This window comes from Rhinopithecus bieti, unplaced genomic scaffold, assembly GCF_001698545.2.
Source record: "Rhinopithecus bieti isolate Rb0 unplaced genomic scaffold, ASM169854v2 scaffold_74731, whole genome shotgun sequence".
NCBI classification, from domain to species: Eukaryota; Metazoa; Chordata; class Mammalia; order Primates; family Cercopithecidae; genus Rhinopithecus; species Rhinopithecus bieti.
In genome coordinates, this window is record NW_016827918.1 from 431,505 (window position 1) to 455,579 (window position 24,075).

Genomic DNA, 24,075 nt, shown 5'->3' on the forward strand with positions numbered 1-24,075 from the left:
AACATTGGAGATCACATTTTAACATGTGGTTTGGAGGAGTCAAACATTAAGCTATAGCAGCTAATTAAACCTCAAATCTCAGAGCTTAATATAACACTGATTTTGTCACTCAGATAAAGTCGAATATGTGTTGGGCTACCTTTCTCTGTGTTTTAGATATGTAGTTTGAAACACCTGGCCTCCAAGGCCTCCACAGTACAGGGAAGAGAGACAGACTTGAAGGGTCATACAGCAGCTTTCACTAGCTCAGTCTGGAAGGAACACACATCACTGTCCCTCACAGTATATTGACCAGAATTATTAAATGGTCCCCATGACTTCAAGGGAGGCTGGGAAATACAGGAGAATACATGAGTATTCATCAAACTCTAAAATCACTGCTATACCATGAACTTTTAATTAATAGGACATGTCCAGTCCTAGAATGGATCATTTCAGGAGGAAACAAAATTTTTGTCTCTTCTAACCATGTGGTAAAGATGGCTTAGAATACTAGTTTCGATATTATCATGACAGTCTTTTTCTTTCAGCACTTTGAATATGTCATCCAACTGCTTTCTGATATCCATGATTTTTAATGAGAAATATGCAGTTAATCTTGTTGAAGTTCCCTTATATGTGATACATTGCTTCTCTCTTGATGCCTTTAAGATTCTTTCTTTATCTTTTGATAGTTTGATTATGATGTGTGTAGGTATGAATTTCTTTGAATTTATCCTACTTACAGTTCCTTGGATTATTTTACTATGTGTGCTTGTTTAGGTATGTGGAACAGTATTTTTTTTTTTCATCCTGACTTAACTTCTCTGGACATTGGTAAACATTCCAGGAAACTCTAAAGTCCCATAACCCCATTGTGAGAGTCATCACAATGTGTGTTTTGGTCACTGTATTTCTAAGCCTTGGATCTTTGCCTACATGTCCCTCCAGTTTCCCAGGTCGAGGGCTAACTGTAACAGTTCTGCCTCTTCCTATTACTTTGCTTCAGGCTGAGGTTGAGTTCTCTCTCATTTGATAGATCTGTTTATTTCTGGTGGTTCCATTCTGATGGGGAAATACACATTTATACTCATTTTACTAGCAATCCCTAAATATCAAATATTCTTTGAGATAGGGAGCATATACTGGATTTTTTTTTGTTTTTACTTTTTTGTTTTCAATTTACTCTATGTATAAGGTGAGATATGCATATATACATATAGACCAAAAATGTATTCACACGTAGAAAAAGTATGCAGTGAAAATACTTCTCATTCCCATCTCTCTTCTGGTGGGCAAATTTTCCCTCTCCCACAAACATGTAATCACCACTTTTAGTTGTTTGTGTTTCTTTCTAGAATTTTCAAAACTGTATCCTTCAAAATTTCTTTATGTAGAGAGAAGCCAAATGCAATGATATTTTATTTCCTTTACTTTTACTCTGAAGATAGAATATTAGACACATTTTTTGCACTTGATTTTTTTTTACTTAATTGGAGATATTTTCATATCAAAATATAGAACTTCTCTCTCCTTCTCTCTCTCTCTATATTATATATTCTATATATATTGATGCCTTTAAGATTCTTTATCTTTTGATAGTTTGATTATGATGTGTGTAGGAATATGTATTATATATATAGCATATATAATAGCTATATATATAATATATATATATGTATTTTTTTTGAGATGGAGTTTTGCTCTTGTTGCCCAGGCTGGAGTACAATGGTACGATCTCAGCTCACCACATCCTCCGCCTCCTGGGTTCAAGTGATTCTCCTGCCTCAGCCCCCAAGTAGCTGGGATTACAGGCATGTGCCACCACGCCCAGCTGATTTTGTATTTTTAGTAGAGACAGGGTTTCTCCATGTTGGTCAGGCTGGTCTCGAACTCCTGGCCTCAAGCGATCCATCCACCTCAGCCTCCCAAAGTGCTGGGATGACAGGCGTGAGCCACCACGCCTGGCCCGAACTTCTTCAATATTTTTTATAGCCACAGAATTCCCTTTTACAGGCATGCCATATTTTACTTAACCAGTGTCATCATGATAGATATTTCAGTTATCTTGCAGGCATATAAGTATATTGGTAAAATAAATTTTCAGAAATAGAATTGCTGGATTGAGTAATATGTACATTTATAATTTTAATCAGTAATTGCAGTATATCAGCATACTGGCTTTTTCTTAAGCTGGAGAATATATTTTCATTTAAGAATCATTTTCTTTTCCTTTTCTTGCAGTTTCTCTGTTTATATATATATATATGTCTTTTTCCCCCCATTAAGTTGTTGATTTAATGTTTTGTGGAAATTGGCTATGATATTAAAAAAACAAATATTTTCCCAGTATGTTGTTTTTTATCTTTTGATTTTCTTCATAGTGATATTCAGTGCACACTTTTACTTTTTAATCAAGTTGAATTTATCATTTTTAAAATGGCTTCTGGATTTTGAGTTGTAGTTAGCAACATCTTATACACTTGAAGGTTGTAAAGACATTCTCCCATATTTTCTTCAAGTACTTTTTCCATATGGTTACTCATTTGTTAATACACAATTTATTGAATATTTTGTTTTTTATGTAATGATTTGAGATGGCACCTTTGCCAGATTCTAAATTCCCATGTGTATTTTTGGTGTTCTTCTGGACTTTATTTTCTCTGTTATTCTATTAATTCACCAATAACATTCTATTTCAATTAAGGATCTTCTTCTTCATAGTTTTCCTGGTTATAGTTACAGTTTATTTTTCACGTAATTTTATAATCAGCTTGTCTTAATAAATTCCTGTTGGTAATTTTTATTGGGGTCTCATTAAATTTATGAAATCAGTATAGAGAAAACTGACAACTTTATGATGAGGAATCTTGCTAACCAAATCCTGGTATGTCTTTCCATTTTTTCAAGTCTCTTTTGTGTCTGTTAGGACAGTATTAAAGTTGTCTTCATATAAGTGTAACACATTTCATGTTAAGATTGTTCCTAGGTATTTTGTCTTTGGTAATTTGGTAATTGCTATTGAAAATTGGGCCTTATTTTACATTTTTTAAAAAATAATCTTGCTTTTGTTAGTGTATGCTACAATGCAAGTGGCAGGAATACAGAACTGTTTTCTTTTGTACCTTTTTTTATTTTTATTATGATAATGATTTTTTGAGACAGAGTCTCGTTCTGTTGCCCAGGCTGGAGCGCAGTGGCGTGACCTTGGCTCACTGCAGCCTTCATCTCCAGGGCTCAAGTGATTCTCCTGCCTCAGCCTCCCAAGTAGCTGAGATTACAGGCATGTGCCACCACACCCAGCTAATTTTTGTGTATTTCGTAGAGATGGGGTTTCACCATGTTGGGCAGATTGGTCTCGAACTCCTGACCTCAAGTGATCCGCCCGCCTCAGCCTCCCAAAGTGCTGGGATTACAGGCGTGAGCAACTGCGCCCGGCCTCTTTTGTACCTTTTTGAATTAGTCATAGAATAATTTCTAGAATAGTCATTGATTTCTTTTGTTTCTTTCTAAGACACTGTATGCAGATATTCATACTAGATGGCTCATTTATATGTATAGTACATTAAATGAGTCCTGTTTTAAATGGAATAACTTTTGAACTCTCAGCAGGAAATTTATCCTCTATTTCTGTTAAATAAAAAGCATTGGTGCACGTATACACTATTACAGAAAAAAGCCAGTGATTATAAAACTTAAAAATGTATTTCATTCAAAATTCAGTTCCAATTGTTACAAATATATTTACATAACTTATGTATAGTCATGGGTCACTTAACAGTGGGGATATGTTCTGAGAAATATGCCCTTAGGCAATTTCATTGTTGTACAATCATCATGGAGTGTAATTACACAAACAGAGAGAGTATGGCTTACTACACACCTAGGCTCAAACCTGCACCTTGTTTTACTGAACTGAATATTGTAGGCAATTATAACACAATGGAAAGTATTTATGTATCTGAACATATTTAAGAAGAGGTACAGTAGAAAACTTAAAAGGTACAATAAAAATACAATATAAAAAATAAAAAATAGTATACCTGTATAGGGCATTTACTGTGAAAGGAGCTTGCAAGACTGGAACTTGCTCTGGGTGAGCCAGTGAATGGTAAGTGAATGTGAAGGCCTAGGACATTACTGTAGACTACTGTAGACTTTGTAAATACTGTACACCTAAGCTACACTGAATTTATTTAAAAAGTAATTGTGCGATGACATTACAAGGCTATGATGTTACTAGGCAACAAGAATTTATCAGCTTCAGCTTCATTATGGGACCACTGTTGCGTATGCTGCCTGCATTGACTAAAATGTCATTATACAGTTGCATGCTGTATTTATTGTTATGTTCTTTTTTGGACTGTTTTTATATTTTGGATTATACTTTGGAAAAATTACTGAGCCTCTCTTGAGCTCCAGTTTCCTTGTCTTTGAGATGGGACAAATAATAGGACCTACACCATAGGGTGCTACTTCACTGGATTGAGTGGGAGAGTACATGTGGAGCTCTAGTGTGTTCGTTCCTTTACTTGTACAACTCACCAAAAGGATGACAGCTGTCATGAATAAAGCATGTGCTTTGCCCTGCCCAACTACAAGGTCCCACTACCAGTTGAAGAGAATACTCTGATTCATTGTGAAAATGCCAACAAGTGTGGTTATCCCTTGCTGGAAAGCAAGTTAAAAGGATTTTCATAATTCTGTACCTCTTCTCTTTCCTCCAGGCCTACTCTGTGAAGAGAACATTGATGACTGTGCCAGGGGTCCGCATTGCCTTAATGGTGGTCAGTGCGTGGATAGGATTGGAGGCTACAGTTGTCGCTGCTTGCCTGGCTTTGCTGGGGAGCGATGTGAGGGAGACATCAATGAGTGCCTCTCCAACCCCTGCAGCTCTGAGGGCAGTCTGGACTGTATACAGCTCACCAATGACTACCTGTGTGTTTGCCGTAGTGCCTTTACTGGTGAGAAGCTCTCTAGCCTCCTGGCCACTGCCTTGGAAGATGGTTTTAGTGAACAAATTGGGCCCTGTGACTTGTCCCAGACCCAAGTGAAGCTTTTCTTATATAAGAAAAACAACAGTAGCTTAATTTTTAAAAGCCAGTTTTTTCTTGGTCTGTACTCTATGGATGTTTCAATCAGTGTCTACCTTTAATTTTTCCTGAGAGATTCTTTTGTTGCGCATTGATTATATCATGCTATGGCAGCAATATTTTTTACAGTGTATATTGAAAGTAGTTGAACAAAATAATATTTTTTAATAGTGGCAAAATATCCAAAACCTAAAATATACTATCTGAATCATTTTAAAGTATACAGTGTACAGTTCAGTGGCATTGTTTAGTGCATTGACATTGTTGTTCTACTATCACCACCATTCATTCACAGAACTCTTTTCATCTGAACAAAATAATGTTTTAAGGAACCTTACGTCTAACTCTGGTTTCTTCACCCTGCCTCCTTTGACATGTGAGGCTTGAATTATAGGGTAGTTCCTGCCACCGTGATCATTCCACCCCTAGGACTCAGAGAAGCTTAGGACCCTGCTTAGATACTTAAAGGGAGCAGGTCCAAATTCAAGCGTCTTTAACCAAGGATCGTTGATGTGGGTATGAAATGAAAAGTTACAGTGGTCACAAGTAATGCCCTGCCCAGTAAAGGCCTGGTCATGTTCCTACTCTGTTTCCAAGCTTCTTTCTTTCATTACAGTGCGTGAAGATGACCAAGCCCTGCCTCAGAATAGGGATCTTGTCACAAGAACTTACTAGTTACTTCTGGAGAGGGCAGCATGGTGACTGTTGGGAACTAAAATAGTTGTTTGTATCCAGATGTGGCAGGATACTCAGATTTGAAAATTATCATGCATTTCCTGGGGTCTATAGTTGTATTTCTTATACGGAGGGTATGATCAGATTCTTTGGGAGTAAGAAAATAGGCTTTAATAGTCTATTTACAAACAATTCATCAAGCTGAACTCTGCTACATCCCGAGCCCATCTTCAGCCATCTTTCCTTCCAACTTTAAAGATATGCTACCTTACCATCTTGGAATTTTATAAAGAATAGGGATTCTGCAATATGGAAGCTGCCTGGATACACTAACACCCAAAAAGAAATAGTCCATTGTGAACATAATAGCTGTTGAGGCAATGTGGAACAGAATGAGTATGAACAATCTGTCTACAGCCTCGTATTGGCCATACTGCAGTTGGAAAGCCAATGAAGCAAAACTGGCTCCCGTTTCTTTCATTGCCCCTGAGGCTTTTTCTCTGGAAACACTGACAAGCATTTGCAAAGTAAGGGGGAAGCAGGAGAAGGAAGGAATGGAGACCACTTTGAAGTAGTGTCCCACAGCCAGGAAGTAGTGTTTGTGCATTTTCCACATTTGTGAATGAAAAAAAAAATCTGTTGAATACATTGAGCACAATTATTGTGGGATGCTGTTGCAGAGATAAGCAGCAAGGGACTGGTGGTCCACCAAGCTGTGTCCATGTGGTAGTTGCTCTTGGTTAGTGGCTGCTGCTGTAATTTGAAGAGACAAACATTTATACCTCTTGCTGCTTGATCTTGTTGGCCCAAAGCATTATATTTTTATTTCATTTTTAAAGCTACCTCTTCTTTCCCGAGTGACCACAGGCCAGATGGGGCCTATCTCCTGCTATCGACCAGGAGTCCCAGCTGTGCCCTGCATCTCCTCTGTGGTTCCAGTTGCCTCGTGCTTTATCTTGGAGCAGTGGCCCCCAGGGACCTTCTGTTTTGGAATTATTCCTAGAGGAACTTAACTCTAGGAAAATTAAGCTGCATTTTAAGGAATTGAGTTAGGTTACAGAAAGGCCAAAAAGTGATTGAAATGAGGTATCACAGATGAAAATTCTCTATACTGCAAATCACCTTTTAAATATATTGGCCTGGTGTAGCCTCTCCTATGAAGTAGATGACATTAACAAAATGCAGTGAATAGTTTTTCAACTGTTTCCTGCAATTTGTGAAAGCTAAAGTGACTTCAAAAAGCTGAAGTGTGATTTTTCTTTTTTTGGTGGGATTTAAGTCACTTTTCTCACCCATCTTGTCGTGTGAGTTGGTACTTATTGTGGAGGCAAGACAGTGTAAGGGACTGGCCTGAGCCAGTGACAGGCCAATCATACTGAGATGCAGTGAGTGTTTTCTTACTATGCTCAGATTACCACAGGCTTAGAACTGAACTCTCTCACACTTGCTCCACCTGTGGCTAGTTCCCATCCCAGCAAAGTTTGTTCAATAACTTGCAGTGACTACTTCTGCCTTTTAAAACTTTTTTTCATTTTTTATTTTCTGAGGCCGGCACTGTGAAACTTTCGTCGATGTGTGTCCTCAGATGCCCTGCCTGAATGGAGGGACTTGTGCTGTGGCCAGTAACATGCCTGATGGTTTCATTTGCCGTTGTCCCCCGGTAAGTGCCCTGTTGCTCATCTAAGAAGGGGCATTGTCTCTTCCATACAATCTGTGACAGAACTGAGATTAAACCTGGTTTAATCAGTCTTCCAAATGGGAAGATTTCTCAGTTCTACTGTTTCATAAGAAAGTGCTTGGGTTCTTCCATTTAAAGCTGTTTACAAGTGACAAAACAAAACAAAAACGAAAGTAAATAAAAGCTGTTTAGACACTCCCAGAAACAGTGAGCTTCCCAATCCATGACTGTTAGTCTTAAGAAAAACTAAGGGAAAACCACAAAAAGTGGTGGAATGCCCCTTGAAAATAGGGCTGATGTATGTGGCTTCTCGGCCCCATGCTGGAGGGTAATCTCACTGGCCAGGTTGGGCCAGAGTTGGTGGAAATGCTGCTCTGCTTGCATTCTTTAGCAGGAACCATTTGGAAGCAAGTTGTCTCTTAAAAGTAGAGGGAAGCTTAATTTTAGCTATTTGCTATACCCATTCTTTTATCACTGCCAGAGGCTGAAACCTTCCCAAAACAAGAGGTCCCTATGCCTCGGGAGATACCAAAAGGAAACCTGTCTAGTAACCTTAGCTTGGGCTGAACAGGAAGTACAGAAGGGAGTAGTGAGATGTGGAGGTTTTCTAGAAACCTAAAACTTCCAATATGACTGTTTTCCTACCAATGCCATTTTTATTTCCTCACTGATTTCCACAGGGATTTTCCGGGGCAAGGTGCCAGAGCAGCTGTGGACAAGTGAAATGTAGGAAAGGGGAGCAATGTGTGCACACCGCCTCTGGACCCCGCTGCTTTTGCCCCAACCCCCGGGACTGCGAGTCAGGCTGTGCCAGTAGCCCCTGCCAGCACGGAGGCAGCTGCCACCCTCAGCGCCAGCCTCCTTATTACTCCTGCCAGTGTGCCCCACCATTCTGGGGTAGCCGCTGTGAACTCTACACGGCACCCCCCAGCACCCCTCCTGCCACCTGTTTGAGCCAATATTGTGCTGACAAAGCTCGTGATGGCGTCTGTGATGAGGCCTGCAACAGCCATGCCTGCCAGTGGGATGGGGGTGACTGTTCTCTCACCATGGAGAACCCCTGGGCCAACTGCTCCTCCCCACTTCCCTGCTGGGATTATATCAACAACCAGTGTGATGAGCTGTGCAACACGGCCGAGTGCCTGTTTGACAACTTTGAATGCCAGGGGAACAGCAAGACATGCAAGTAAGGGCTTCACGTTTTCCAGAAGCTGAAGGGGACTGTCACTAACACACTTCAGTTTCTCGTTCTTGCTCCTAACCACTCCAGTGCTTCAGCCTAAGCTGCTTCTGCTTTTCAGATGGTGCCAGCCTTGTCCCATCGCACACTACCCTGTGCTCTCCCTTGCTGACAAAGGGCCAGGAATGCTCATTGCATAATGACCCTCTCTCTCTGCCTATCTCTGCCTTCTCACCTGCTGCCTTCGTGACCTCCTGGGGGATATAACTTTTGGAAGTGGTGTTTCCCACTTCAAGCAGCCTCTCACATAACCTGCCTGCAGGATGGATGGAAAGGTCTGTATCTCTCTCTTCACCCCATTCCTTTCCCTAAGACTGTTTTTCCCCACCCAGGTTTATCAGGAAGCGTGAATTAGATTAGGTCTGTGAACCCTCCTGGTCTTAATTGTTACAGTTGTAGGATACTGTATGGTTGACTTAGAAACTTTCCTATTAATTAGCCATTCCATCTAATTTATTCCCAATTAATTATCAACAACCCATGAGGCATAGGTATTATTAACATTCTTTCATAGGTGAGACAACTTAGGCCCAAGGGTTAAAGAACTTGCCAGAGCAGGTTGTTTCATTGACTCCTAATCTTTTGATTGAGATAGCATGAAAAGTTGTACCAAATAGTATAAATATCAAGGGGTAGGGGATAAGGAGAGGAGAGTGTAGATGAAATAGTTTGTACATCATTTAGGTTTGAGGGTTCTAATTCCTTTTGCAAATGTTGAAAGAGCCTGTACAAGTAAGGTCTGGTCTGGTGTGCTACAAGGACATACCCATCCCCCTTTACCTTCTGTAGTTGGGATTCACTCTTGAAAGGGAAAGAAATGGGTCATGTTAATATGGTTCTCTGTGGCAACTCTCAATGGTTCAGGGCCATTTATCAAGCTTCTAGAGGCATCTTTCACTTTCTAAAGCCCGTTGTTACCCTACTGGGGACAATGGACACAAAGTAGAGGAAGCATGAACCAGGCTGACTTTTGTTTCAGATATGCAGCTTTGTTTGAAAACCTGACTTAACAGGATTGTAAACTGCCTGGGAGTCCCTAAGCTCCTGCAGCATAGTGAGTACAATGTTCTTCATTTAGGAAGTACACAACAAGGATGAGTGGTGTAGACTATACGTACTCTATGACATCGGGGATAGGAGATGCAAAGAAGGTTTTGTGGGGCATTTGGATCCTGGGTGTGGGCCACAGAAAATGGGTAGGAAAATCCACAATAGTTCCAAATGAAAAAGCAAATAGAGCTCCAGTCTAATCTGAGCCCCTTTCTCCTGTTCTCTGCTTCCCCTTACCTAGGTATGACAAATACTGTGCAGACCACTTCAAAGACAACCACTGTGACCAGGGGTGCAACAGTGAGGAGTGTGGTTGGGATGGGCTGGACTGTGCTGCTGACCAGCCTGAGAACCTGGCAGAGGGTACCCTGGTTATTGTGGTATTGATGCCACCTGAACAGCTGCTCCAGGATGCTCGCAGCTTCTTGCGGGCACTGGGGACCCTGCTCCACACCAACCTGCGCATTAAGAGGGACTCCCAGGGGGAGCTCATGGTGTACCCCTATTATGGTGAGAAGTCAGCTGCCATGAAGAAACAGAGGATGACACGCAGGTCCATTCCTGGTGAACAAGAGCAGGAGGTGGCTGGGTAAGTGTTTGGTTTCTGAACTTCAAGGCTAATTTTATGAAGCCTAGCACTTTGATGTGTAGCACAAGTCATAACTCAACCTATAGAAATGCAAGAATCAGACAAATAGAATGGCCCACCACTTAAGATAAACCCGTTACCCCAGTAGTTATGTTTAAATGTAAAGATGTGCCTTGATCTTGGGGTCCTGAAAAGTGGACTGGGGTACCAGGAGGCAGGATGTCTGGGAGGCCTTCTCGGATGCCAGAATCCATAACCTTTTGCCAGAGTTGCCTCAAATCCCTTTATTAGTGACATTCCTTTTTACATTAATCACTGCCTTATTGTCAAGGCCCTTCTTTAGAATATACGTCTCTTTGACACAGGTAATGATCTTCAGTTGCTCTGTCATTCACACCTCACTCTTTGTTGGTATATTCCCAAACTTTCAACCCTCCAACTAGCTGAGATACCAATGCAGAGACAAAGGAAAATAAGGACTAAAAATGCACAGGGATGTATTTTTAGAGTAGCACTAAGTACCACTGAGTAGGTAGGAAAGAATGGAAGAAGACCACTGAAACCTTCAGGAGGAAAACAGCTTCTCACTTTGTCATGCATTGCCTCAGCCAGAAGGCTTTGGTCAGCTAGACTAAGGAAGGTGGGACATCCTCTATGTGGGAATTAGTGTTTAAGATCTCAAGGGACAGTATCCTAATTTCTGAGATATGTCTTAAAGCAGCATGCCAGAGGTGGGGACCTGATGCTGAAGGGGAGGAAAGGAGGCTCCCATCACCCTTTATGACACATTCTGCCTGACCTGCACTCTTCTGTTTTACCCCCATCTCTCCTCCTCCGCTTCTCCCTTGGCATCCCACAGCTCTAAAGTCTTTCTGGAAATTGACAACCGCCAGTGTGTTCAAGACTCAGATCACTGTTTCAAGAACACAGATGCAGCAGCAGCTCTCCTGGCCTCTCACGCCATACAGGGGACCCTGTCATACCCTCTCGTGTCTGTCGTCAGTGAGTGGCAGTGGTGTAAAGGGGAAAGGTGGCGGGGGGAGAGTGTCAGTTGGGGAAACAATTTTCATTATGTAGCCCTGTATTTTTTCAGAATTGTTGAGGTCAAAGTTGCCCTCTAAATGAATCTAATGCTGACTTTGAGAGGTTGATGTTTTATTCAGCACTTTCCCTGTCTCTGTGGACTTTCAGGTGAATCCCTGACTCCAGAACGCACTCAGCTCCTCTATCTCCTTGCTGTTGCTGTTGTCATCATTCTGTTTATTATTCTGCTGGGGGTAATCATGGCAAAACGAAAGCGTAAGCATGGCTCTCTCTGGCTGCCTGAAGGTTTCACTCTTCGCCGAGATGCAAGCAATCGCAAGCGTCGTGAGCCAGTGGGACAGGATGCTGTGGGGCTGAAGTAAGAGGCGTTGCCAACAAGCCACTATTCACAGTATAAGTAGGGATGACTAGAAAAGCGTATCTTGTTGAATCATGATTTTAAATTCTAAGCTCTGGACATTTACTCACACTGCCCATGATTCTGAATGCCTTGTGAGTGACTGAAACCACAGTCAGAGCCTGGGTGCATCTATTCTGTGCATATTATCACAGTGCCACCCAGCTTCTGTGTTGAGGTGCACTTTTGTTGTAAGCTCACGCTCAGTGGGAAGGGAAAGGATGAATGCCAAGGGAATGTCACAAAAATACTGCCCATCTTCTCTGGGCCAAGACCCTGCAAAATTGTAATAGAGCCATGGGAATGTGTCACGGTGGAAAGTGTTGAAAACCACTGTATTAGTTTATGACATAACCACCATTCTTATTTTTTATTTTTATAATCATATTAGAAATCTCTCAGTGCAAGTCTCAGAAGCTAACCTAATTGGTTCTGGAACAAGTGAACACTGGGTCGATGATGAAGGGCCCCAACCAAAGAAAGTGAAGGTGAGGTGGCCTTGGTAGAACCACCATTGTCAGACATTATCTGGTTACATTTCAAATTTCTGTCCTTTAGCTCCAGAGTGTCCTGAATGGAAGTAAAGAGTGATAGTCTTTATATGTTACCCAGACAGTAACTATCCTAGGTTCTTTTAAACAGCAGGAATCCTTAGGACATTGATGACCTTGGGTTACCTACGTATACTCTTTGAGAATAACTCTTTTAAAATATTAAAACAAACACGTCTCTTTCCTTTAGTGTCGTGCTGGCAGTAGTCAAGTCAGGAATGGTGTGTGTAGATGGCAATTCCTTCATGGCCACGTCTCTTCCTTATCCTTTGTGGGTACTTCTCCTTCTATAAGAAAAGATGAAATTAAGCAGTGGAAGAAAGCCAGTGATCATTGACATTGGCAAAACGAAAGCCAGTGATCATGGCAAAACGTTGACATTGGAGGCTCCATACTTTGAGCCCAGGAAACTAAAACCATATAAAAGCAAGTGGTAGATTGGGCTGAGACTGACATGAAAAAGGAGACCATCCATCCACAGCTGTGCATTGCTGGGAGCTGGTAGAGCACAATGGTTAAGAAGACTATCGCTGGCCCTCACCCCTCCTCAGGCAGAGCAGGAGGTGGATGTGTGATGGATGTGAATGTCCGGGGCCCAGGTCAGCACCCGGCCTCTTCCTCTCTTCACTGGGCTGTGTCTGCCCGTGGTTCCACATTGTTGTCCCTGTGTTTGCCCCATCCAGCCATGCACCCCTTCCCAATTTCACAGACTCTAAATCAGCTTGAGGAAATGAATGCTTAAGGAATGTAGCCATGAAGAAATTATGATATTAACTAATCTTTAGTTAATATCAGAACTGGATTCAAATCCAAAACTCTGCCACTTAGTAGCTGGCAAGTTACTTAACCTCTTTGTAATTATCATTCCTTGTAAAATGCAGATGATAATAACCCTTTCCTCTGTGGGTTGTTGTGTTGGCATATGTGCCTTATCTACTTTCCTGTCATGTACTAAGTGTTCAGTAAAGGGTAGCTGCTTTTAAATTATCATAATTATTATTGAATAGTCTTTCCTGAGTGCTTACTACATGTTGGGTGCTATGTTGAGTACAAGGAAGCAATGTTGAACAAGGCTTATTTTGCCTTCTCGAGAAGCTTACAGCCTTGTGGTGGAGATGGCCGTGTAATACTATGTAAGCACTTAAAACAAGATCAGTTAAGCAGAGGTAAGCAGAGTATGCTTTTTAGGGCCAGCAAGAAGAATTAAAGTTTACTTTCTAGTGGAGGGTAGGAAAAGTGAGAGTTGGGTGCTCTGGAGATCTAAAGGCTAAAGCCTAGAGTTTGGGATGGGGGAAGGGAATTGTCTAGATGATGCAGGAAAAGTAAGCAGGAGCCACATCATGAGAGCAGTGGGAAGCCAAGGCTGAGGTAATCCTCTGGAGGGGTGGAGGAGTAGGAAGAGACAAAACAATGGGAGATAAGCAGGGGTGGTGGAGGCTCTGGACAGCTTCTCATTAGCAGTTTCTGGTGGTGGCCAGATTGATAGGGAGCATTGTTTTCACCTTTCAGGCTGAAGATGAAGCCTTACTCTCAGAAGAAGACGACCCCATTGATCGACGGCCATGGACACAGCAGCACCTTGAAGCCGCAGACATCCGTAGGACACCATCACTGGCCCTCACCCCTCCTCAGGCAGAGCAGGAGGTGGATGTGTTGGATGTGAATGTCCGGGGCCCAGGTCAGCACCCGGCCTCTTCCCCTCTTCACTGGGCTGTGTCTGCCCGTGGTTCCACATTGCTGTCCCTGTGTTTGCCCCATCCAGCCATACACCCCTTCCCAATTTCACAGACTAAATCAGCTTGAGGAAATGAATGCTTAAGGAATGTAGCCGTGAAGAAATTATCAACTCAGAAAGGGAAGGATTTTACATTGCTTCACGTACAGTGTGTTGAGACTAAACAGGCTGATAAAATGGGTTAGATTGTAGTAGGATAGAAAAATAATATCCCAAAGCAGAGGATAGTTAGTTAATATCTTATGCATATATCAATTGCTCTATTAACATTACATATTTTTAAATGTCCAATTAAAATAACGTATCACTTAAACCTGAACAGAAAAACTTGTTTTACTTAGAGAAGGGCCTGCAGCTTAAAAAGACTTGTACTTTCCCATTATTCTTTACAGAAACGATGTTATCAGAGGAAAAGGTAGCAAATATGAAACTAATAACCAGTTACTACAAGAAGTATAGGGAATTCTTTGCCCCTAAGAGTAGCTTAAATAGAGCTGTTTCAAGCTGAAGATAGGGTTAGCTGCCTTCTTCTTGAGTACTTTATGGAATTTTCCATTCCTACAGATGGCTGCACCCCATTAATGTTGGCTTCTCTCCGAGGAGGCAGCTCAGATTTGAGTGATGAAGATGAAGATGCAGAGGACTCTTCTGCTAACATCATCACAGACTTGGTCTACCAAGGTGCCAGCCTCCAGGCCCAGACGGACCGGACTGGTGAGATGGCCCTGCACCTTGCAGCCCGCTACTCACGGGCTGATGCTGCCAAGCGTCTCCTGGATGCAGGTGCAGATGCCAATGCCCAGGACAACATGGGCCGCTGCCCCCTCCATGCTGCAGTGGCAGCTGATGCCCAAGGTGTCTTCCAGGTAAAGAACATGAGAAGAGTCACTTGATTAATAATTCCTATGGCTCTGTACAGTTTTATCTTTTTTAAGGAACTAATATCTCATTGAATTTATTCAATCATTTGAGAGATTAGGGCAGGTATTAGAGTCATGCCTGCTAGATGGGAAAGTGGGAAGGGAGACAGGCAAACTGACCTAGCCATATATAGGAAGATAGTGATAGAGCCAACTGCAGATAACACCAGTCTTTCTGATTATTAGTGATAATTTGTTGTGCCAAGATGCTTCCCAAATGCATAGATTAGATGAGAGTGATACCTGGTCTGGAGCCTTTGACTAGTATCTTTTACTGCTTATGGATTGGCCTGACTGTATGGGCTTCCAGCTGCTCATTGGCAGTTTTCTTGACCTGAGTTCATATTATATTCCCTGATACCTGTTTATCCTTATGAGGAAATCGGAAGCATTCTGAATCACCTTAGACTGTATACTGACTGAATTTGTGATATTTCCCCACATCCCTCTTCTTTCCTGAGGAAGTAGAAGGCTCTTCACTTTACATCGGCCATTATTTATTGAGCACGTATTTTTTTATTTATTCAATCAACAACTATTTATTGATTGATGACGATAGAATCTTGGGCACAAAGATAACAAGACTTTCCCTCCCCTCCGGGAACCTACAGTGTAGCCTCAGCTCTGATGCCCTTGTTTCTTCACTGAGTTTCATTATTTTCCTTCATCCAGGTGACTCTCTTTTCTGTATTTTCTCCTCTTCTAGATTCTGATTCGCAACCGAGTAACTGATCTAGATGCCAGGATGAATGATGGTACTACACCCCTGATCCTGGCTGCCCGCCTGGCTGTGGAGGGAATGGTGGCAGAACTGATCAACTGCCAAGCAGATGTGAATGCAGTGGATGACCATGGTAGGGATGAAAGGCAGGAATTTGGATTCGTACCTGCAAAGCATGCCTCTGAGGAGGGGGAATGGTTACATGACCCTTAAAGAACTGTCTGAGATTCAAATACATGGGAAATTCACTCATTCTTTCATTCATGCATTTATTCATTCTTCCTTTAACATGCAACTCAGAGATCCAAGCCAGTGGGAGATCTCTAGTTAAAATGAGGGATTTTTAATGAGGGTTCTTGGACCTCAGAGCAGATACATGAAAGGTGTTCCCATATAGTTTCCTAGGCATAACACTCTTGATTTGAGGATTTATGAGAGCTGACTTCTCTAGGAGAGTTGTGGAATATTCTCAATATAAATTCTGACATGTAATATATAGGTTTTTGTCTTCAGTATGTAACAGGGTAGATTCTGCCATGTAGGGGACATGAATACCTCATACAAGTGATCCTTTCACCTAGAGGTCTTCCACAGGCTAGGCAGCCTGTACTGAAGTATTTCTAGAACAGGGGAAAAGGAAGAGATTACTTTGGTTTTTCCTATAGACTCCTACAGAGAACTGCTTCCTGCTGATCTCTGGGGAATTTAAAGTTTCATTGTACAAGTCATGGTGTTTTTTACTAAGAGTGTGATATGTCTGTTTATAAAAATGTTTCTCCCCTTCAGGAAAATCTGCTCTTCACTGGGCAGCTGCTGTCAATAATGTGGAGGCGACTCTTTTGCTGTTGAAAAATGGGGCTAACCGAGACATGCAGGACAACAAGGTACAATTTGTGGGTGCTGAGCTTGAGGAGGCTCATAGCAGTGCCTCAGTTATAAGCCCCTTCCCATTTCTCCTTGCATATCCTTGTGGTATGTATAGACAAAGATGGAAGCAGTTTGGGCAGACACTGGGTTTGGAGAGCTTGATGAGGATATAGGGCTTGTCCAGGCATGTGTCAGGATGGAGTTCTTTGCCCTCTCAGTATTCAGCTTGCAGTAGGCTGGCTATAGATAGCTTGGTGTAACCTTTTCTCTTCCCTGACATTTCCTTTTCTCCAGCTGTCTCATCTGTTCATAGTCACTTCTTTTTCTCTTGTTTTCTTTCTTTTTTCCCTCCTGCTGCTTTTTTTTCTGTCCTTGGACACCCTGATGTTTTCCTGTTTGATTTTTCTCCGTCTGAGTTTTTTGTCCTGCTTCCTTCTGTCATTCATCCTCTCTCAGTTTTCTTCATTTTCCTCATCTTAGTCCTTTCTTGCACATGTTTTGTCTCTTCTTTGTTTCACTGTTTCCCTTATTTTTCCCAGTTCTGTGCATGCCTTAGTTTTTTCTCTTCCTACTTTTCTTATTTCTAACTCCTTTTCCTATTAGAACCTTATTTTGATAAGCTCAGTACTCTTTTAAGTGAGTCTCTGGCTCAGGGGCATGCTTTATTTTATGAATTCCCAACTGAAGAGATGTTCCCCCTAAGGTGCAAAATTGTTTTTTGAGGAGAGGTGAAATAATCTTACTCTTTTTATGTATAAATCACAGATATACATTCAGTACACTGGTAGAGGCACATGTCTAAGGGGGTGATAATAAGAAAGATTGAGAAAAACTGCTATATTCTCAAGAGTGTTATTAACGTGTTCTGTGATGGGCCTTTTCTGTAGGAAGAGACACCTCTGTTTCTTGCTGCCCGGGAGGGGAGCTATGAAGCAGCCAAGATCCTGTTAGACCATTTTGCCAATCGAGACATCACAGACCATATGGATCGTCTTCCCCGGGATGTGGCTCGAGATCGCATGCACCATGACATTGTGCGCCTCCTGGATGAATACAATGTGACCCCAAGCCCTCCAGGCACTGTGTTGACTTCTGCTCTCTCACCTGTCATCTGTGGGCCCAACAGATCTTTCCTCAGCCTGAAGCACACCCCAATGGGCAAGAAGTCTAGACGGCCCAGTGCCAAGAGTACCATGCCCACTAGCCTCCCTAACCTTGCCAAGGAGGCGAAGGATGCCAAGGGTAGTAGGAGGAAGAAGTCTCTGAGTGAGAAGGTCCAACTGTCTGAGAGTTCAGTAACTTTATCTCCTGTTGATTCCCTAGAATCTCCTCACACATACGTTTCCGATACCACATCCTCTCCAATGATTACATCCCCTGGGATGTTACAGGCCTCACCCAACCCTATGTTGGCCACTGCCGCCCCTCCTGCCTCAGTTCATGCCCAGCATGCACTGTCTTTTTCTAACCTTCATGAAATGCAGCCTTTGGCTCATGGGGCCAGCACTGTGCTTCCCTCAGTGAGCCAGTTGCTATCCCACCACCACATTGTGCCCCCAGGCAGTGGCAGTGCTGGAAGCTTGAGTAGGCTCCATCCAGTCCCAGTCCCAGCAGATTGGATGAACCGCATGGAGGTGAATGAAACCCAGTACAATGAGATGTTTGGCATGGTCCTGGCTCCAGCTGAGGGCACCCACCCTAGCATAGCTCCCCAGAGCAGGCCACCTGAAGGGAAGCACATAACCACCCCTCGGGAGCCCTTGCCCCCCATTGTGACTTTCCAGCTCATCCCTAAAGGCAGTATTGCCCAACCAGCAGGGGCTCCCCAGCCTCAGTCCACCTGCCCTCCAGCTGTTACAGGCCCCCTGCCCACCATGTACCAGCTTCCAGAAATGGCCCGTTTGCCCAGTGTGGCCTTCCCCACTGCCATGATGCCCCAACAGGACGGGCAGGTAGCTCAGACCATTCTCCCAGCCTATCATCCTTTCCCAGCCTCTGTGGGAAAGTACCCCACACCCCCTTCACAGCACAGTTATGCTTCCTTCAAATGCTGCTGACGAACACCAGTCACAGTGTCACCTCCAGGGGAGCATCCCTACCCCAGAGTCTCCTGACCAGTGGTCAAGTTCATCACCCCACTCTGCTTCTGACTGGTCAGATGTGACCACCAGCCCTACCCCTGGGGGTGCTGGAGGAGGTCAGCGGGGACCTGGGACACACATGTCTGAGCCACCACACAACAACATGCAGGTTTATGCGTGAAAGAGTCTGCCTCCAGTGTAGAGACATAACTGCCTTTTGTAAATGCTGCTGAGGAACAAATGAAGGTCATCCGGGAGAGAAATGAAGAAATCTCTGGAGCCAGCTTCTAGAGGTAGGAAAGAGAAGATGCTTTTTATTCAGATAATGCAAGAGAAGCAATTTGTCAGTTTCACTGGGTATCTGCAAGGCTTATTGATTATTCTAATCTAATAATCAAGACAAGTTTATGGAAATGCAAGATGAATACAAGCCTTGGGTCCATGTTTACTCTCTTCTATTTGGAGCATAAGATGGATGCTTACTGAAGCCCAGACATTCTTGCAGCCTTGACTGTGTTTTAAGCCCTGCGGGCTTCTGCCATGTCCATGAGAAGATTATACACTAGAGTCCTGTTGGGAATTGTGCCCTGGAATTCTGCCTGAATTGACCTATGCATCTTCTCCTCCTTGGACATTCTTTTGTCTTCATTTGGTGCTTTCAATTTTGCACCTCTCCATGATTGTAGCCCTACCAGCATGTTATAGGGCAAGACCTTTGTGTTTTTAATCATTCTGGCCCATGAAAGCAACTTTGGTCTCCTTTCCCCTCCTGTCTTCCCAGTATCCCTTGGAGTCTCACAAGGTTTACTTTGGTATGGTTCTCAGCATAAACCTTTCAAGTACGTTTCTTTAGAAAATGGACATACTGTATTATGTTCTCCTGTATATATCATTCCTGGAGAGAGAAGGGTAGCAGAATATTTTTCTTCCACAAATTTTGGGGGCAGGAGATCCCTTCAAGAGGCTACACCTTAATTTTCCTTGGCTGTGTGCTGGTCTTCATATAAACTTTACCAGGAAGAAGGGTATGAGTCTGTTGTTTTTCTGTGTATGGGCCTGGTCAGTGTGAAGTTTTATCCTTGATAGTCTAGTTACTATGACCCTCCCTACTTTTTTAAAACCAGAAAAAGGTTTGGAATGTTGGAATGACCAAGTGACAAGCTAACTTGTGCAAGAGCCGGCTACCCACCCACAGGTCCCCCTACTTCCTACCAAGCATTCCACTGACTGCCTGTATGGAACATATTTGTCCCAGATCTGAGCACTCTAGGCCTGTTTCACTCACTCACCCAGCATATGAAACTAGTCGTCACTGTCGAGCCTTTCCTTTCATCTCCACAGAAGACACTGTCTCAAATGTTGTACCCTTTGCTCTTTAGGACTGAACTTTCCTTAGCCCAAGGGACCCATTGACAGTTGTCTTCCTTTTGTTGGATGATCAGTCTCTACTTTCTGATTATCTTGCTGCTTAAAGACCTGCTCACCAATCTTTCTTTCACACTTGTGGTCTGAGTTACTGGTATACCCAGTATGTTCTCACTGAAGACATGGACTTTCTGTGTTCAAATGCAGGAAATGGAAAGTTGGACTTGTTTTCTATGGTCCAAGACAGCCCTATAAGAAGATTGGAAAAGGAGGAACTATATAGCTGTTTTCTGCTACCATTTCTTTTCCTCTGAAGCGGCCATGGCATTCCCTTTGGCAACTAACGTAGAAACTCAACAGAACGTTTTCCTTTCCTAGAGTCACCTTCTGAATGATAATGGACAACTACAGACTTGCTCATTGTTCAGACTGTGACTGCCCCTCACCTGAACCCACTATCTGTATTCATGCTCTTGGCAGTTTCCTTGACTCTCTTTTAAGGGCAGAAGCATTTTAGTTAATGGTAGAAAAATAATAGTTTTCTTCCTCTTCTCCTTGGGCCAGTTAATAATTGGTCCATGGCTACACTGCCACTTTTGTCAGGTACTGTGATGCCCATGACACCTGCAAAATAAGTTCTGCCTGGACATTTTGTAGATATTAACAGGTGAATTCCTGACTCTTTTGGTTTGAATGACAGTTCTCATTCCTTCTATGGCTGCAAATATACATCAGTGCTTCCCACTTACCTGATATGTCTGTTGGTAGCCCCATATGGAAACCCTGTGTGTCTGTTGGCATGATAGTTTACAAATGGTTTTTTCAGTCCTGTCCAAATTTATTGAATCAACAAAAATAATTAGTTCTGCCCTGAGATAAGCAGATTAAGTTTGTTCATTCTCTCTTTATTCTCTCCATGTGGTAACATTCTGTCAGCCTCTTTCATAGTGTGCAAACATTTTACCATTCTAAATGGTGACTCTCTGTCCTTGGACCCATTTATTATTCATAGATGAGGAAAACCTATCTGCATGGACCTCTGTGGACCACAGCATTCCTGCCCCTTCCTGCCCTCCTGCCCCAGCCCCACTTCTGAAAATATCAGCTGCTGATCCAGCCACTGGATATTTTATATCCTCCCTTTTCCCTAAGCACGATGTCAGACCAAATTGCTTGTTTCTTTTTCTTAGAATACTTTAATTTGTATCCTTTGGGTTTGGAGAAAGGGAATGTGAAAGCTGTCATTACAGACAATAGGTTTCAGTGATGAGGAGGACAACACTGCCTTTCAAACATTTTACTGATCTCTTAGATTTTAAGAACTCTTGAATTGTGTGGTATCTAATAAAAGGGAAGGTAAGATGGATAATCACTTTCTTATTTGGGTTCTAAATTGGAGACTCAGTTTTTGTGAGATACATCTTTTATGCCATGTATAGATCCTCCCCTGTTATTTTTGGTTTATTTTATTTTATACATTCTTTCTTTCTTTGACTCCTCTTCTGCCTGCTTTTGGGGATAGGTTTTTTGTTTGTTTATTTGCTTCCTCTGTTTTAAGCATCATTTTCTTAGGTGGGGGAGGGAGAGGTATGAGGGAAAGAGAGTCTGAGAATTAAAGATTTTAGTATAAGCAATTGGCTGTGATGCTCAAATCCACTGTATCATCTTATTGAATTTGACAATTTGTAATTCTTGCATAATAAAGAACCAAAGGTATAATGTTTTGTTGAGAAGTGGTTTAGGGATTTTGGCCCTAACAAATACAGTGAATGTATGATGACTATTTGGGAGGATACATTTATGTACCCAGAGGCCCCCACTAATAACTGGTACTATGGTTACTTCCTTGTGTACATTTCTCTTAAAAGTGATATTATATCTGTTTGTATGAGAAACCCAATAACCAATAAAATGACCGCATATTCCTGACTAAACATAGTAAGGAAAATGCACACTTTGTTTTTACTTTTCCGTTTCGTTCTAAAGGTAGTTAAGATGAAATTTATATGAAAGCATTTTTATCACAAAATAAAAAAGGTTTGCCAAGCTCAGTGGTGGTGTATTTTTTATTTTCCAGTACTGCATCCCTGGCCTGGCAGTGTTACCTCATGATGTCATAATTTGCTGAGAGAGCAAATTTTCTTTCTGAATCCCACAAAGCCTAGCATCAAACTTCTTTTTTTCTTTCTTTAGTTAGATCATAAATAAATGCTCCTGGGGAAAAAGCATCTGTCAAATAGGAAACATCACAAAACTGAGCACTCTTCTGTGCACTAGCTATAGCTGGTGACAGACAGTTGCTCAGGGACCAAGTGCCTTCCAATGGAAATGCGAAGTAGTTGCTATGGCAAGAATTGGGAATTGGGATATAAGTAATAATATTAATTATGCTGTTATGTAAACAATGAGTTTGTAATATTCCTTAAGTGAACTTTGTGTAGAACTTAATATACAGGATTATAAAATAATATTTTGTGTATAAATTTGTTGTAAGTTCACATTCATACATTTATAAAGTCAGATATTTGAACATGAATACTTGATGTTGATAATATGTATGGCATTAGCAGTCTCGTATTGACCCTAGCATCTTATTTCCATTTTCCATTATTTTGCAGAAACTTATCAATCATACATGCATAATTATAAATGGTAACAGTATTTTTTTAAATGACTTGAAATATTAGGATATGCTTCTGCTAAGCAGATAAAGGAGCCTTGTTCAAGATCTGCACACTTAAGGTTTTAATGTAATTTAGCATTAATTGGTTATGTTCAGAATGTTTTAATTTTATATAAAACATATTTAAGTCTTCATACTGGATTTTATAATGGTGGAAGAATAAAATGAATTTGAGAGCTAAGGAATGATCACCTGTGCAGGCCGGCCACTCAGAGCTCAAATTGCCACTTGCAAACTGTTTGGGAACTAAATTGCTCAATGAAAACCTGCTTCAGTGGATCCAGGCTGCAGGCCATTGGGTGGCTGACCACATCCAGCCCCTGCAATTATAAGTCTTGAATGCTAGCCTTTGATTTTGCAGGGAGAACTCGGGACACTCCCAGATGCGAAAGCCAAAAAAGGATGGTAGGGCTGAAGCCAAGTGCCACCCTATCACAAAGCTGGAACACTAGGTTTGGACACTAGACCATGAGCATGCCAGGAGAGGGGCTAGTGCCTCAGTCATGCAACTAAAAAGCTTCACCACCTAAGGAGAGGGGCTGCTTCCTTTATCAGAACAACCTCCTTAATGCCCACATGCTTTTCAGGATGTGGGCAACGGGGGAACTGTGAGCCCGTTACTGCCTCTGCCTCTGCCACTACACCTTTCAGCCACAGGGTATATGAAGTGTGTGTGTGTGTCGTGTGTGTGAAAGAGAATACAACCTTTCCTTCTTTTGACTTAGCGCTTAGCAAAACACATTTAAAATATTTGTACCAGTCAAGTCCCAACCACAAAGTGTGGGCACACTCAAATGAGGATATGTCAAAGAGGGCTATTTACAAAGGATTAATTACAAAAGTGTATGTGCAATGTCGGGGACCAACACACAGTAATGCAGAAACCCGTGTTAGCATCAGCAGAGCTATTTCCACTTCTGGGCCCAAAAGGCCAGGAGAAGTCACTAGGACCCGGAAGCAGAATCCTGTAGAGCAGGGGTCCCCAACCCCCGGGCCACTGACTGGATACCTTAGCCTCTTAGGAACCGTTAGGAACCGGGCTGCACAGCAGGAGGTGAGCGGCTGGCTTGCTGAGCAGCTGGCAAGCAAGCATTACTGCCTGAGCTCCGCCTACTGTCAGATCAGCAGTGGTGTTAGATTCTCACAGGAGCACGAACCCTATTGTGAACTGCATATGTGAGGGATCTAGGTTGCGCACTCATGATAATCTAATGTCTGATGATCTGAGATGGAAGAGTTTCATCCCAAAACCATTCCCTGGTCCCCAGTCCATAGAAATACTGCCTTCCACAAAACTGGTTCCTGGTGCCAAAAAGGTTGGAGACTGCTGCTGTAGAGCAGGCTACCTCAAGAAGAGCTGCGACTTCCTTCAAAGCACAGTGGGCCTTAAGCCCTCTCAGAAAGAAG

The 24,075-nt window shown here is 42.4% G+C and overlaps 1 protein-coding gene across 1 annotated transcript in view; it reads left to right on the plus strand.

Annotated features, from left to right (window-relative positions):
- NOTCH2 (notch receptor 2) overlaps positions 1–22,036 on the plus strand; it is a 161,156-nt gene extending 139,120 nt beyond the window's left edge. Inside the window, 13 exon segments of the mRNA XM_017864160.1 lie at positions 4,707–4,943; positions 7,295–7,407; positions 8,106–8,611; positions 9,957–10,304; positions 11,164–11,306; positions 11,496–11,706; positions 12,137–12,233; positions 13,806–13,974; positions 14,596–14,897; positions 15,658–15,805; positions 16,459–16,556; positions 17,427–18,581; positions 18,583–22,036. Coding sequence (XP_017719649.1) covers positions 4,707–4,943; positions 7,295–7,407; positions 8,106–8,611; positions 9,957–10,304; positions 11,164–11,306; positions 11,496–11,706; positions 12,137–12,233; positions 13,806–13,974; positions 14,596–14,897; positions 15,658–15,805; positions 16,459–16,556; positions 17,427–18,581; positions 18,583–18,801 — 3,746 coding nt within the window. The 3' untranslated portion in view covers positions 18,802–22,036.
- Positions 22,037–24,075: the final 2,039 nt, after the last annotated feature.